General features: G+C 36.8%; 1 protein-coding gene across 2 annotated transcripts in view; it reads right to left on the bottom strand.

The window, feature by feature from the left end:
• UBE3D (ubiquitin protein ligase E3D) overlaps positions 1 to 15,055 on the bottom strand; it is a 168,443-nt gene that overhangs the window by 92,145 nt on the left and 61,243 nt on the right. For both annotated transcript variants that reach the window (XM_037842951.1, XM_037842952.1), the window contains exon 9: positions 13,658 to 13,821. In XM_037842951.1, coding sequence (XP_037698879.1) covers positions 13,658 to 13,821 — 164 coding nt within the window. The remainder of the gene's footprint in view (positions 1 to 13,657; positions 13,822 to 15,055) is intronic.

The raw sequence follows: 15,055 nt of genomic DNA, 5'->3' as shown, positions 1-15,055 counted from the left end.
GGCAAACTTTCCACCTTGATACTCAGGAAGAGTGCTGCTATCCCAGGCCTCAGAGAGGGTGGAGCACATTCCCCGGGGATTGGAGAGAGCCTGGCTGCCACCCCACTGTTTGGAGAGGGGAGAGCCTTTGCCCCAGAAAGGCAGAGTCTGGGTGGTGCCCCGATGTTTGAGGAGGGTGGGGCTAAGAAGAAGGTGGTGTCTCCAGTGTGTGAATATGTTGGAGCACTCACCCCAGCATTTGGAGAGGAAAGGGCTGCTGCAAAGGCCCTTAGAAAGGGTTTGACTCCTGCTCTCTCAAGCCCCAAGGATAAAACATCATTCTATAAATGACTTTCAGACTTTGAAATCTAATGGAGTTTGCCCTGTGGGTTTTAGGAACTGTTTTGGTCCCTTAAACCCTGCTTTCCTTTTAGTTTCTCCTTACGGCAATTGGAATGTTTATGACTGTCCCTCCTTTGTATATTGGCAGCAAATAACTTGTTCTAAGTTTCACAGGTCCACAGCTAGAGGGGAATTTTGCATTAGGACAGACCACGCTTGTAACTGATTTTGATGGGATCTTGTACTTACCTATTGTTACTGAAAGGATTTAAGTTTCTGTGATATTGTGATGAAATGAAAGTATTTTGTATATGGAATGATCATGTCATTTTGGGATCCAGGGGGTGGTATGTGCCAGTTTGGATGTATTATGTCCCCCAAAACACCATGTTCTTTAATGCAATCTTTTGGGAGCAGACATATTAATGTTGATTTGGTTGGGATCCTTTGATTGAGTGTTTCCATGGAGATGTGACTCAATCAACTGTGAGTGAAATGTTTGATTGGATTATTTCCATGGAGATGTGGGCTCTGCCCATTCAGGATGGGTCTTGATTTAATCACTGGAGTCCTATAAAATAGTTCACAAACAGAAGGACCTCAGAGCAGCTGCAGCTCAGGGAGACATTTTGGAGACAGCTGTTGAAAGCAGAATTTTGCTAACACTTTGGAGATACCAGCCCAGAGTTTGCCATGAGAAGCTAAGCCTAGAGACATTTTGGAGGATGCTATTTTGAAATGCAACCTGGGAGCAAGCAGACACCAGCTATGTGACTTCTGAGCTAACAGAGGTTTTCCAGACGCCAATGGCCTTTCTCCAGTGAAGGTATACTTGTGTTGATGCCTTAATTTGTATGCTTTTATGGCTACAGAACTGTAACTTTCTAACGAAATAAGCTCCCTTTATGAAAGTCAATCCATTTCTGGTATTTTGCATAATGGCAGCATTAGCAAACCAGAACACACCATAATTAATTACATGGGAAGGTGAAGAGGGAGTGAAATCTAGTTGGTTGTACATGTCAGTTGTGAAGCCTCAAAACATCCCAGAGTAATTTGGGCAAAGAATAAAAATCTATTTGCAAAGCCCCATTGAGGGACTGGGAGAAAATGTGGAAATATTAAATTTCCCCACCTGGGGATTAATGATATTCTCACAAGCACTGGGGGCTACCAATCTAGAAGGCCGAGCTCTCAATCTTGGGACTTGTGCTTATGAAGTTTGTTACTGCAAAGGAGAGGCTAAACCAACTAAAAAGTGTGCCTATGGGTCACCCCCAGAGAACCCCTTTTGTTGCTCAAATGTGGCCTCTCTCTCTAAGCCAACTCTTCAGGTAAACACATTAACCACCCCCCCCCCACACACACACACATGGGACATGACTCCTGGGGTGTAAATTTCATTGGCAAAGTGAGACATGACTTGTGGGGATGAGCTTGGCCCTGGCATTGTGGGATTGATAAAGCCTTATTGGACTAAATGGGGGAAGAGAAATGAAACAAAATTAAGTTTCAGTGGCTGAGAGATATCAAATAGAGTCAAGAGTTCATTCTGGAGGTTACTCTTATGGATTATTTAGATATCCCTTTTTAGTTTTTAGTGTATTGGAATAGTTAAAAAGAAATAGCTGAAACTGTTGAACTGCAACCCAGTAGCCTTGATTCTTGAAGACAATTGTATAACTATATAGCTTACATTGTAGGACTGTGTGATTATGAAAACTTTGTGGATCCCACTCACTTTATCCAGTGTATGGACAGATAAAAAGTTAATATGGACAGAGGAAAAAAGTTAATAAACAATAGGGAGGGATGGGGGGGGTAAAGGGATGTTTTGGGTTTCCTTTTTTACTTTAACTTTTATTCTTATTCTTTTTTGTGTGTGATAATGAAAATGTTCAAAAATTGATTGTGGTGATGAATGCACAACTACATAATGATACTGTGAACAACTGATTGTACACTGTGGATGATCATATGGTTTGTGAATATATCTCAATAAAATTGAATTATAAAAAAATAACAGAAAAGGAAAAGATAACACAAAATATTTCTGTATATCATTCTAGGGCATATAAAAACATATGTATATGTTCAGATAAAGTTCTGGAGAGATACATAGCAACCTGGTTATGGCAGTTACTTATGAGAAAGGGACTGAAATTGAAAATGATGGTCAAGGGGATTTGAGCTTCACCTATGATGCTGAAATTATTTTACAAGGAGAATGCCATCATTGTTTACCTGGGGAATTAGGAAGGATTAATTTTATAAAGGTACGGAGACAATGTTCCTCTGACATAGGAGAGAAAATGGCTTGAGTTCTGGCAGTTCATAAGGAGCAGTGATGCCGAGAGTGCCCCATGGAGGCCAGTCTTGCTGCTGGAGGCCCTTGGCCTGAAGCCGTCCCTTGGTCCTTGAGACAGGCACTTGCCTTCACCACTGGATGTTACAGTAGCAGCTAACCTCAACAATGGGAAGGATAATAATGTAATGTTACATTTATCTTGGTTTTCAATACAGGTGCAAGCACCTGGAGGGCTCCTGCAGCCATCTGAATTTTTAAAATCCCCAAGTGATGCTGGAAGAAACAGACTCCTTCCTTCTACTCCAGCTAATCTTGGAATTCAAAAGTTCATTTCTCACCCCCACTGTCTAGAATAAAAGCAGAACCAATCTGGAACAATATCATTGCTTAAATCACAAATATCAAACTAAAACTGGGAGCTGCATAAAATTATGTACCTTTTCCTTTATAATTGTTATCCCACAGTAGTCCAGTAAACTTCCTTACAAAATGAGAGTATACAAAAATCACATGGAAAATCTTGAAGAAAATTTAACTCAGGGCATATATTTTAATAAGTACTAAAACACCATTAAGAGTCTGGAGTTTTCCTAATTATATTATAAAGAGAGCATTTCCCATCAATAATATTTGGCCTTTTTAAAAATAATATTTTGAGACGCTTCAGTTATATAATTAAAAGCTAAATTTCTCCTTTACCACAGCTAAGGCTGCTTTCCAAATCCTCAATCTTCATTAAAATAGGCCAAGTAGTTTCTGTGGTCCCTGATTTTAATAACATAAGTATAACACAATACTCTGCATCCAGCTGACAAAACTTTAACCCTAATGAACCCAACTATCTGTTTTCTCTGTGTCTGCACTCAAGTAGATGATAAGCTGGCAAAAGTCACACCATCAGAAAGATTAATATCAATATATATTGAGTAAAATAAGCCAGACACAAAAGGACAAATACTATATGATCGCACTGATTTGAAATAATTAGAATAAGCAAATTAATAGAGTCAGAAACTACAATAAAGGTTACCAGGGAATGGGGTGGGGAAAGGGAATGGGAAGGTAAGGCTTAAAATGTACAGAGTTTCTGTTTCCAAGCTTGTTATCTCTGTTACATCAATTCTCTCTCACTGCTCATCCATCCCAACCTAGCTCCCAGTCAAGTCACCAGACAAAACAGTCCCTGCTAAAGTCACCAAGGGCCAGTACAATCTAAATCCAATGCACATCTGACATTCCAATTCTTACCTGATCTGTCAGCAACATCTGACCACTTCCTCCTTAAGGTACTCTCTTCCTGACGCTTCTGTGAAACAATACTCTATTGCTTTCTTTCTACCTCTTGGTCACTCCTTCTCCACCTCCTTTCCAGGTTCATCCTCTTCTACCTGGTAAGAATTCCTGTAAATGCAGGAGTTCTTCATGGCTCGGTCCTTCCATCCTTTCTCCTAAGCAATCTTTCCATGCCCTTGTCCTCAATTAGACTCACAAATTTACAAATGCAGCCCAAACCTTTCATCTGAATCCCAGGCCTATATATACAACTTTCTACTTCATATTTCCTTTTGGATGATTCAAAGGCATCTCAAACTTAAAATGCATAAAACTTCACTCCATGATTGTCTCCCAGAACTTGATTTTCTTCCAGTGTTCTCTATCCCAGTGAATAGTGACAATTCCCAAAATCCTATCAGTCACCAAGCACTGCACTTTTACTTACTAACTATCTCCCAGATCTATCTCAGCTACCATTGCCCTGGTCCAAACTATTGTCATTTCTCCAGGGCTACTGCAATAGCTTCCTATCTCATCTACCCATATCCAACTGTTTTCTATATGATTGCCAGAAAAATCTAACCAAAGCATAAATTAAACCATCTCACTCTACTCTCTGGATAAAACATTCAATAGATTTCCATTGTTCTTAGGATAAATACAAAGACAAAAGTCTTAAAGTGCCCTTCAAGGGCCCTGAGTTGGTTTGGCTCCTAATTACCCCTGCCCTGTTTCTCACTCTCTCCATCACAGCCACCCTGGTCTTCTTCCCATCCCTTGTACTCACTGTGCTCTCTCCTGTATTGCTTTCCCCCTGCCTGGATGCTCCTCACAGAGTTAACGACTTCTTATCCCTCAGATATCAGTCAAGCACCAATTCTTCATGGAATCCTATCCTGGCCTGGCCAATCTATGATGTGCTCTCGTAGCACCATGTATCTCTTCTTTGTAGCACTGATCAGGTTGCAATTTTGTATTTATCTTTCCCATCAGACTATAATAAGGTCTATGAGGAAGGCATCAGGTCTCTTTTAGCTCAATATTGTATGTAATAGTTAGTGTACACTTAATAAATATTTGTTGAATGAATAACAAATGACCATCTCCAGTACCTGAGGTTGAAAAGTTTCCTGTTCAAAAAAGTTCTATGGATTCTTGAAATCCAGCTTTCCTATTGGGTTTCACTGAAAACGCCTTCTTACCTTTATCTCTAAATTACCCAAAATAGCCTTGTAGGATGTATCCCTAGCTATAACTTCTCTCCAATTCACCCTGTCCACACACAGCTAACAAGATGCTGAGGCAACATGTCCTGCTGGGCAATCAAGATGTAATAGGAAAGGCAGCCAAGAGGGAAAAGAGACTGCATAAGGAAAGTGAAGCTTGAAATCATGCCACTGAAAGATGTCTGGGATAGAGAAGAGAAAACCTAGGAGAGAGTGTCAAATTATCTGAATATTTGAAGAGACATCATGTTCAGGACTCAGTAGATTAAATTTTGGTAGCTCTGGATGAGTTTCTGGGAGACAGATTTCAGTCCAATAAAAAGAAGGCAATTCTCACCATTGAAACTACCTCAATATGTTTGCTTTTGTAAGTAGTAACCTTGCCATTAACCAATTAATTCAAACACAGGCTCATGAAATGCATGTGACAGAGATGAGTGGTTCTCAAACATTTTTTTTTCAGCTGTGGAACTTTCTTAAAACAAAAGCTTTTGAGGAGAGTGCAATATGCTAAACAGATAAATGAAAGGCTCCATGGGTAAATGACTGCTCTCCTCTCAATCTGAGAGCCACATGCCGCTCCCTCAGCAGCAGTCTACTGGGCGCCCTGGAATCTACTATACGAAAATGTGGAAACTTTCCCTGTCCAACCCCCAGCCCTTTTCAGCTTTTATTGGATGAATTTGCAGGATGGGGGATGAGGAAGAGAGCAGAGGGGAGGGAAGAGGAGTACTTCCTACCCTTTTCTATTTTCTTTGACTCACCTAATAAATACTGTTCTCCATGAAAATCTGTACTACAGCATTTATGTAGATTTTGATCTTTTCAATAATATTTTTCGTACATTTACCAGGTTGCTTTAACTTTACTGTAAGCTCCTTTATGGCAAAAATCTTTGTTCTACTTTTGCAATCACTTAACAACACCGAGTACAGTAGGAGAAAAAAGAAAAGAAAAACCCCACAAGCCTTTCTGATGTGAAGTGTTAAGATAACTACTTCAAGTCTGCTTTATAAAAATACCTAAAATATGTTTAGAAAATATAGAAAACTAAACAATTTAATATACACATTCTCCTTCCTTACCCTACGCAATCCCAGTCCCCGCTCCCATTTTACCCTGGTAGGTCCTAACCATACTTATCTCACATTCCTTTCATTAGAGAAGAAAAGATTCCCCTCAAGGAAGAATTCCTAACAAATGAATTGTTTTTCACAGGAAGCCTCCTTTTATTGGATTTTCTAGGAAAAAAATCCATTTTTATTATACGCCATGGTGTTATTTCCTGTATCTTCTTTAATAATTACAAGTGAATTCCTGTATAGTATAAGAAAACTAAATAAAATAAGTTTGATTTTAGGCCATTGTACTTACATAGTCTACTTAGAGGAGTTGTGGGCTCAACCTGTTTTATAATGAACAGTCCCTAGGAACATTATCCAAGATTAAGTTAGGTGGATAAGTCTTAGTGATAATATGGTACTAACAGACAAAGGTGTGAAGAGTAATTTCCAAAAAAGCATATTTTCCCATAGGTATCTGACTACTTTCCTATATTTTTAGATTAATTTCCATTCAATGAATTCCTGTTCTAAGAAGCTATGGCATTGGACTTCCAAAAAAAATCACATTGTACCCTTACATTTTGATCTACAACATCAGATCTGAATACTATAAATCAGAAGTTTCTGCTTCTGATGCTATATATTACGATGCATAAATATTCACTGATATAGTATAGTAAGCAATATATTTGGGGGAGTAATAAAAATGCTGACATATTCCAAATGAGCAAAGGAATTTTTCTTGAGGAAAGATATACATTTATAGTAGCATTTTCAGAGCTCCTAAAATTTTATAGTGAGAGACTACATGATACAATGAAAAAGAGCTAATCCAGCTCTTTCTGCCTCTATCACTAACACACTAACTACAGTTATTTCTCTTTTTGATCCTCAGTTTTCTCATTAGAAAAAGAAAAAAATCTCACTTGGACTCAGTGATTTCTGAGGTTCAAACAACTCTAAATATTCTCTGGCCATAGACTACAATTAAAATGGTGATACTATTCATTTGTAAGTTATTTTAAGTTGATCCTACTCTGCAAAGATAATCCACCTAATTGTGGTGCACTGACAGTTGCACTGTGTGACTCCCACCTGGGAAGGTAAAATAAACACTCACTTGAGGTGGCATCAGGGTCCTGACACATATCCATTCATTCATTCACTCATTCTTCAGTCTAGCATCACATTCACACACTATCCAAAAAATTATTAACATGAAGTGTCTTAGTAGCTTACACAATTAATAGATAATAGATCTTAGATATTCTGCTGAATTCAAAATTAGTGTAAATTAACATTTGGCTTGTTTTACATTTTTATCAATCAAAAGGGCAAGCTCCTCTGAACCACCTAATTTTATCCAATTTTATCTCCAAAGTGTTTCCGGCAATAATAGTCTCTGCCATTATCAGGGGCAGAGCATCAAAATTAAGCAGAAGTTCAATTTTATTGCTGAAATAAAAGGGAAAAAGAAGGGAAAAGCTGCTTCACAAATTAAAAAAACTAACAGTTTTATATATGAAATATACATGGGTATGGTTTATATGTGTTTTTATTTCATTAGATAAAGCAACGATAAATTTCTTGAGGCAAAACCAACACTTTACCAACAATATTTACCAATATTTAGCCAACAAAGACAAACCTAGTTAGTTTATAAAGTTTAATCCTCAAATTTTACTAAACCTAGGGGTGAATATGACATTTCATCAACATTTCTCCCTTGATATATTGTGCAAGAAAATGCTGCTATTAAAAGTGGGACTGTAGAATACTCTTTCTCAGTTCAAATTCCCCACATTCTCCAGATTCCTAAATCAGACATTTCATCTTTTGAAAAAGTTAGGAAGAACCACTCCTAATATTAGAACTTATGTAGCTTACACAGCAATGATAATTCCATTTAGCTTTAAAAAAACAAAAACTTATTTACACTTAATGATTACATACTCCTAAGATCTTTTATGTTACAAATAAGAGAACAAGGGGCTTAATATCTATGAAATTCCTCACCACTGTTTAATGAAAATAATCTATTTTCATTTTTTTTTTTAAAAAAGGAAGGGAATGTAACAATAAACACATGCATTACATTTAACCACTTATTCTGTTTATTCTAACAAATTTAACAAATGCTATTAGAGAGATTTTGGCTCATGCTTTAGCAAATATTCTCTCTTATTTGCTGGCTCAAATATAATTTCAAGAAAAAGTGGGCTATATTACATCCAGAGGGGAAAAGGAGGAGTCAACAACTTGATTTCAGGGTTTTTCAGCCTTGGCACTACTGACATTTTACGACAGATTCTTTGTTTGGGGGGCTGCCCTGGGCATTGTAGCATATTTAACAGCATTTCTGGCTCCAAACCATTAAATGCCAGTAGCCCCTAAGTTATGACAACCAAAACCGACTCCAGACATTGCCATATGCTCCCTGGGGGACAAAATCTTCCCTGGTCTAGAGAATATGAGGCCACAGGTAGATTGATACATTTGCCAAATGAAATTTAAGAAGTTAATTTTGATTAGAATCCAGAGCTAAAAAAGTTAATATTTAGGACCCAAACTCTAAAATGCAGACTAAAGAATGTTATGATGTAAAATAAATTTCACCATGTAAAACTTGGAACAATATAAAAACCACTAGTGCTCACCAGAAACAAACACACACCCAAAACCACTAGTGCAAAAACTGGAGTGGAAGGGGTAGGACTGGGGGGGGGGGTAAGATGACAACAGACTTCAAAGTATTAAGAAAATTATGCCTATTGCTAGGAAGAAAGAATATTCTAAAAATATCACACGCCACCTTTTTGTGTGTGCTCATGGAACTAAAACCATAGCTACATTTGTTATTTTCGTCTTTTAGACTACTGTCTGGTGATTCAAACTTCCACTAGGAAAAAATTCTAGCTAATTGGTGGTTAATGTACCATTCCATGTGCCGAAAATATGGTTAATGCACCACTCCATGCCCAAAAAGAAAGATGGTGATGCTCTTAAAAGAAAAAGTAAATAACTCACAGGATGTTCACTCAGTTTGTGAGTTTCTACCTTTGGGGGACGCAGAATAAGTAGCAGGAGGAAAAGTACAACAAAAGTAGTTACACAACAGGCAAACTGAGGTAATCAAGCCAATTTACAAGACATCAACTTGACCCCAGGACATCTGGAATTTAAAAAAAAAGAGACCACTAATCAAAAACAGCAGAACACAACTGACTATAGTCATTATATTTCTAGTTTCATGGGGATTTGTTAAGAATGAGTGAAACAATGGGAGAGGCCCACTGAATCTTTTTGCAACATTTCTCAAGAAAGGCCGTGTGAATTTTACATAATAATGAAATATAAGGTTCTTCACCATAACCAAATCCATAACCACCTCCTTTTCTTAACACCAAAAGACAAACTGGCACACAGCCTAAAAGTATGTCCTTTGCGTTCTCTTCTACTAATCTCTAAAGGCAAGATATGGTAACAACCCTGTCACCAATATATAAACAGTAATTGTCAGATACAACGATAAGCAGAAAACCATTAACCATTCATTTAACAAACATGTTTTGAGCACTTACAATGAATGGGCAAGACAGAAAAGGTCCTGGCTTGCATGATGCTTATGTGGTATTGTAAGAATTTTAGTGAAATCAGCAAACATTTGGGAAAACCAACACCATGAAAAAGAGATACCAAACTCAACCTCTCTTTTTAAAAAGAGGAGTTAACACCCAAGAAAAAAGAGTTAATTGAGGAAACAGAATACTAAGTATAACTATTTTCCTCACAGAGATTGAGGGATTAATGCATCTATAAAACAAGTAATGCTTCTATAAAACAAGAACAACCAACGACCTAAGAGGAAAGTTTCAGTGAACACTCACATCTAGACACAACCTTGTGAAATCTTAAGAAGACAAAAATAAAGAAAAAATCCTAAAGGTTTTCAGAGAGACAGAATAGGTATAAGGCATTTTCAGATACACAAGGATTGACTCCAGTACCATTTTTAAAGAACTATTAAAGAATATACTTGTGCTGGTTTGGATGTATAATGTCCTTCAAAATGCCATTATCTCTGGTGCAGTCTTGTGTGGGCAGGAAACCGACTGGTGTTGATTGGGTTGGAGACTTTTGATTGGATGTTTCCGTGGAGATGTGATCACTCAATTGTGGGCGAGATCCTTCATTGGATAATTTCCATGGAGGTGTGGCCCCGCCCATTCAGCATGGGCCTTGATTAATTTACTGGAGCGCTATATAAGCTCAGACAGAAGGAGTGAGCTTGCTACAGCCAAGAGGGGCACTTTGAAGAATTCATGGAAGCTGAGAGAGTAGCGGCAGATGAGAGACAGTTTGAACATGGCTGTTGAGAGCAGACTCTTGCTCCAGAGAAGTTAAGAGAGGACGCCCCAAGAGCAACTGAGAGTGACATTTTGAAGAAGAGCTGCAGCCTAGAAAGGAGCATCCTGGGAGAAAGCCATTTTGAAACCAGAACTTGGAGCAGATGCCAGCCACGTTCCTTCCCAGCTAACAGAGGTTTTCCGGACGCCACTGGCCATCCTTCAGTGAAGGTACCTGATTGTTGATGCCTTACCTTGGAAACTTTATGGCCTTAAGACTGTAACTGTGTAACCAAATAGACCCCCTTTATAAAAGCCAATCCATTTCTGGTGTTTTGCATTCTGGCAGCATTAGCAAACTAGAACAATACTCCATCAAGTTACAGACGAAACAAATTTCTGTTCTGGGTGATGAAAAAGTTTTAATAATGGAAGGTGGTGAGAACATTGTAAAAGTAATGAATGCCACTGAATTGTATATTTAAAAATGGTTAAAAAGTTAAAAAAAATTTTTAATGGTTAGAATGACAAATTTATGTTATATATGTTATAATAAATCTGTTTTAAATGTTTTTTAAAATGAAGCAAAGAATATTGAGTGAAAAAACAAATTTCTAAAAGATACATAAAACATAATACTATGTAAGTATTTTAAAACATTATCAAACAATACCACATGTTTTTGTGGAAACAAACTTATATAATAAAAATATAAAAACATTCATGGTCATGATACATATGAGTAGGTAAGAGGTAAGTAAATGGGGTGGGTTTTCGGAATGTCAACATTCTCTTACAAGAAATAAACCAACAACCACAGAATCTCAGATGATCTCAACATAGGGGAAGGGGGTAGGTGAGGGAGAGAGCAGGAAAAGAAATTGAAACCTTAAGAGTCTTTTCTTGTTTAATAAAGAGTATCAATACTAATTAGATCTAGATATTGATAAAAAATACACTTAAATATGTGTAGAAATTTAAGGTACACCATTAGAAATTTGAAATGGATTTTTTTTTACTTCCAAATCATAAGAGGAAAGAAATGACACAAAAAGAAGGCAACTAATCCAAAAGATGGCAGGTTTAAGTTCAACTATATCAATAATCTCAATAAATGTGCATTAATCAAATTCACTTTAAAATAGAGAGAACTTTCACAATGAAGTTTTAAAATATCCAGCTACATGTAGTTTATGAGACAAACACCTAAGATAAAATGACACAGGACAGCTGAAATCAAAGAAATGGAAAAAGATACAACAAATCAGTGATTTAAAAAAAAAGTAAATACAGCAATATCTCCAATTGATAAAATGTGCAAACAATTAAATTGTCATGTCCCAAACCTTTAAGACTTAATATTACAGCTTCAAAATATATAATGCAAAAACTGACATCAAGACCAGAAGAAAGTGGCTTTTCTAGACAGTGTGAGACTCAACAAACCCTTCTCAAAAATCCACATTTCAAATCATTAAAAAGACAAATATAAAGGATTTTAATAATCTTGACTATATGTCTCTAAATATATAAAGGCACACACATACACAAGGACTACACAAGGACACAACTCTCAACAAATTCCTCAAAACATAAAACACAGAAGCCATATTCTCTGATTATGCCTTAATTTAACACAAGGTTAATCAAATGAACTTGTTTCACTTACACTGGCATCAGATGAGCAAAAATCTAAATGACAGTTTGGATGAGGGTGTAGGGAAATGGACGTTGGTAGAAACTTCAGGTGGGAGTATAAATTGGTAATACCTTTTGGTAAAAAAATGGTATCTATCACAATTTTAAATGTCCATATCCTTTGATTCAGCAGTTCTTTCTCTCTTACAGAGAAGCCTGTAGATAATCATATAAATATGTGCAAGTATACACAGTGCAATACTAATAGTAACAGCAAAAAGTATTAAACCAAATGTTTGTCAATTGAAAAATGGTTAAATATAAATTTATAGTATATCCATTTTATAAAATCCCAGGCAATGACATGGAAAGAAATTCCAAGATACAGTGTTTTTAAACATGTGAAAATACATATGGTATCATTCAAATTATGTTAAGATGCAAAATTAATAGAAAAAGGACAGAAAGAATACACACTAAGCTTTTTACTTCTGGAGAGGGACATGATGGAGAACTTTCATATTTTACTTTATGTATATCTTTTTTTTAATCTTTTGATTAGTACTACTTGCATAATTTTGGAAAAAAAAGAAAAGCAATACTTTTTAAAATGTCTCATTTACTTTCCAGAAAAAGACTGGGATCTTCCTGTTCTTAGAACAAATTTGAACAATCCCATATGAAAATACAGGACATGTAGAAACTTCCACTTTGTTCAAATGAAAGCACTTGTTTCCTCTGTGTGCAATGCTCTTCCCTCAGATATGGCTCGCTCCCTAACTTCCTTCAAGTTTTCCTCTTAAATGTCATGTTATCTCAGGGCCCTTCCCTGACTTTTCAATATAGAATGATAAACTTCTACACCTATCCTAGCACTCCACAATTACCTTTTCTCGCTTTATTTTTCACTAGAGCAATTTAACACCTGCATCTTTGCATCCCTACCTTTGAAATGGGGATAATAATAGTGTCAACCCCATACTGTGGTTATTAGGCTTAAGTGAGTTGAAAGCCCTTAGATTAGTGCCTGAAACATAGTAAGAACCATATAAGTCTTTGATTTTTTTTTTTTTTTTGCCTGTTTGTTTTGTTCATGGTCTGTCTTTCCCTTATCTGAATGACAACCCTAGGAGGCAAGACCTTTGTTTTGTTCACTATTGTGTCCAGAATGCCTATAAGGTCTTATCAGTAAATATTCATAGTTGTTGAAGCTTGATTTAGTACTGCAGCCATATGCACCAACAGCTGAGATTACAAGAAAAAATCAAATATTTTCAGTAAAAGCAAGCTTTCTCCATATTAGCATGATTCATCTGTGATATCTCAATCTGTCGAAGCATAATATTTAGTGGTATGACCCCCAGAAGCTTTAAGGAGAGAAACTGTACAGTACCATTTAGCCCATTAATTTCTTAAACATCATACATGGTGACAGAAGCTGAACATAACATGGAATGAGAAAACAGAAGTACAACTTACTTTTCATTCCTGCTTTTGATACATGGCTGGTAGAGGACCTTGACAGCATTCCAGGAAGCACTGGAATCAGTCTTCAACGTGTCTTCCAAAAGGGGGAATTTTTTTATACTTTTGGAATTTTCCAAAGATCCAATCACTAAACTGTCTGTGTTTAAAAGCCATAACTAAAGACATGAAGAGAAAAATCCAAGTGTAATATTACCATGCTATCCATATCTCATACAACCATTCAAAAACATTATAAAAATACCAAAAAATATATAGCAGAGTTATCTATATAATTTTTAAGTAAGGATGGTCTTCCAAAGCATAAAATTTGGTAGGGAGGATGCAATGAGTTAATAAACTCAAAGTATTCAAAGTTCGTAGAGCAACTGATATAAGAAAGTTTATAAAAAACAGACTAGGAGAAAATTATCTATATCATAATACAGCTCCTGAAATCAATAAGGGAAAAAAAAACAGAACAGAAATTGGCTGAGGCAAAGAATATGAATAGGCAGATTAATAGAAGAAATAAGTGATTAATAAACATATAAAATGTTAACATAATGAGTAATAAAGAAATACAAAATTTTTATGCTGTTTTCACTTCTCAGATTGGCAAAAGTAAAAAATAAATTTATAACATCCAGTTTGGGAAGTGGGGTTTGGAAATGGGCATTCTCATACACTGCTGGCAGAAGAATTTTGGGATTTGGGTGCACGTGTTTCATTGTAGGAATACTCTCAGGAGAAAGGGAGTAAGGGGAGAAGGATAAGGCAGGGGAAGGAGCTAGGCAAGGATGTGGCCTCAACTGGAGTCTGGCTTCAGTTTGTTCCCACAAAGAGCTCTGGAGCATGAATCACATCTACACAGTTGGTCCCACCTAGAGACAGAAGGGACCAGCTTTTTAGACCTCCGAGTCAGTCATCTATTAGCAGCAGACTGAACAGAACAGAGGTGGTAGACAGTGGGAGTAAGGGAAGGGGTTGGTAACCTCCTGGTGTGGCAGCATCTGTCATCCAAGGGCAATTCAATGGAGAAAAGAGCTCTAAGCCATTAGCAGCCAATACTTTCAGCAGCTGGGATTTGGGGGCACTTGCCCAAGATGGGGGCACTCACCCAGGAATATCCAACTATAAGAGCTAAATAAGCTCACGGTTTTGGAGGGTGATATCTAACAGAATTAAAATACACATCTCTAATACTGGGCAATCCCATTCCAAAGATTAGTTTCTAAAGAAGTACTAAAATCTGTGTGCAAAGATTATTTTCAGTGCAGCACTGTCTTTAATAGATATACATGCAAAAGAAGTCATATACGAGTCAGAAATATATTTACACTTACAAGAAACAATGTTCATGATATTCAGTTATGTGAACCAAGTATTTTGCAGAAAAATGCTAATCACACG

Source organism: Choloepus didactylus, chromosome 7 (assembly GCF_015220235.1).
Source record: "Choloepus didactylus isolate mChoDid1 chromosome 7, mChoDid1.pri, whole genome shotgun sequence".
NCBI lineage: Eukaryota > Metazoa > Chordata > Mammalia > Pilosa > Megalonychidae > Choloepus > Choloepus didactylus.
This window is presented reverse-complemented; position numbering and strand designations above follow the sequence as displayed.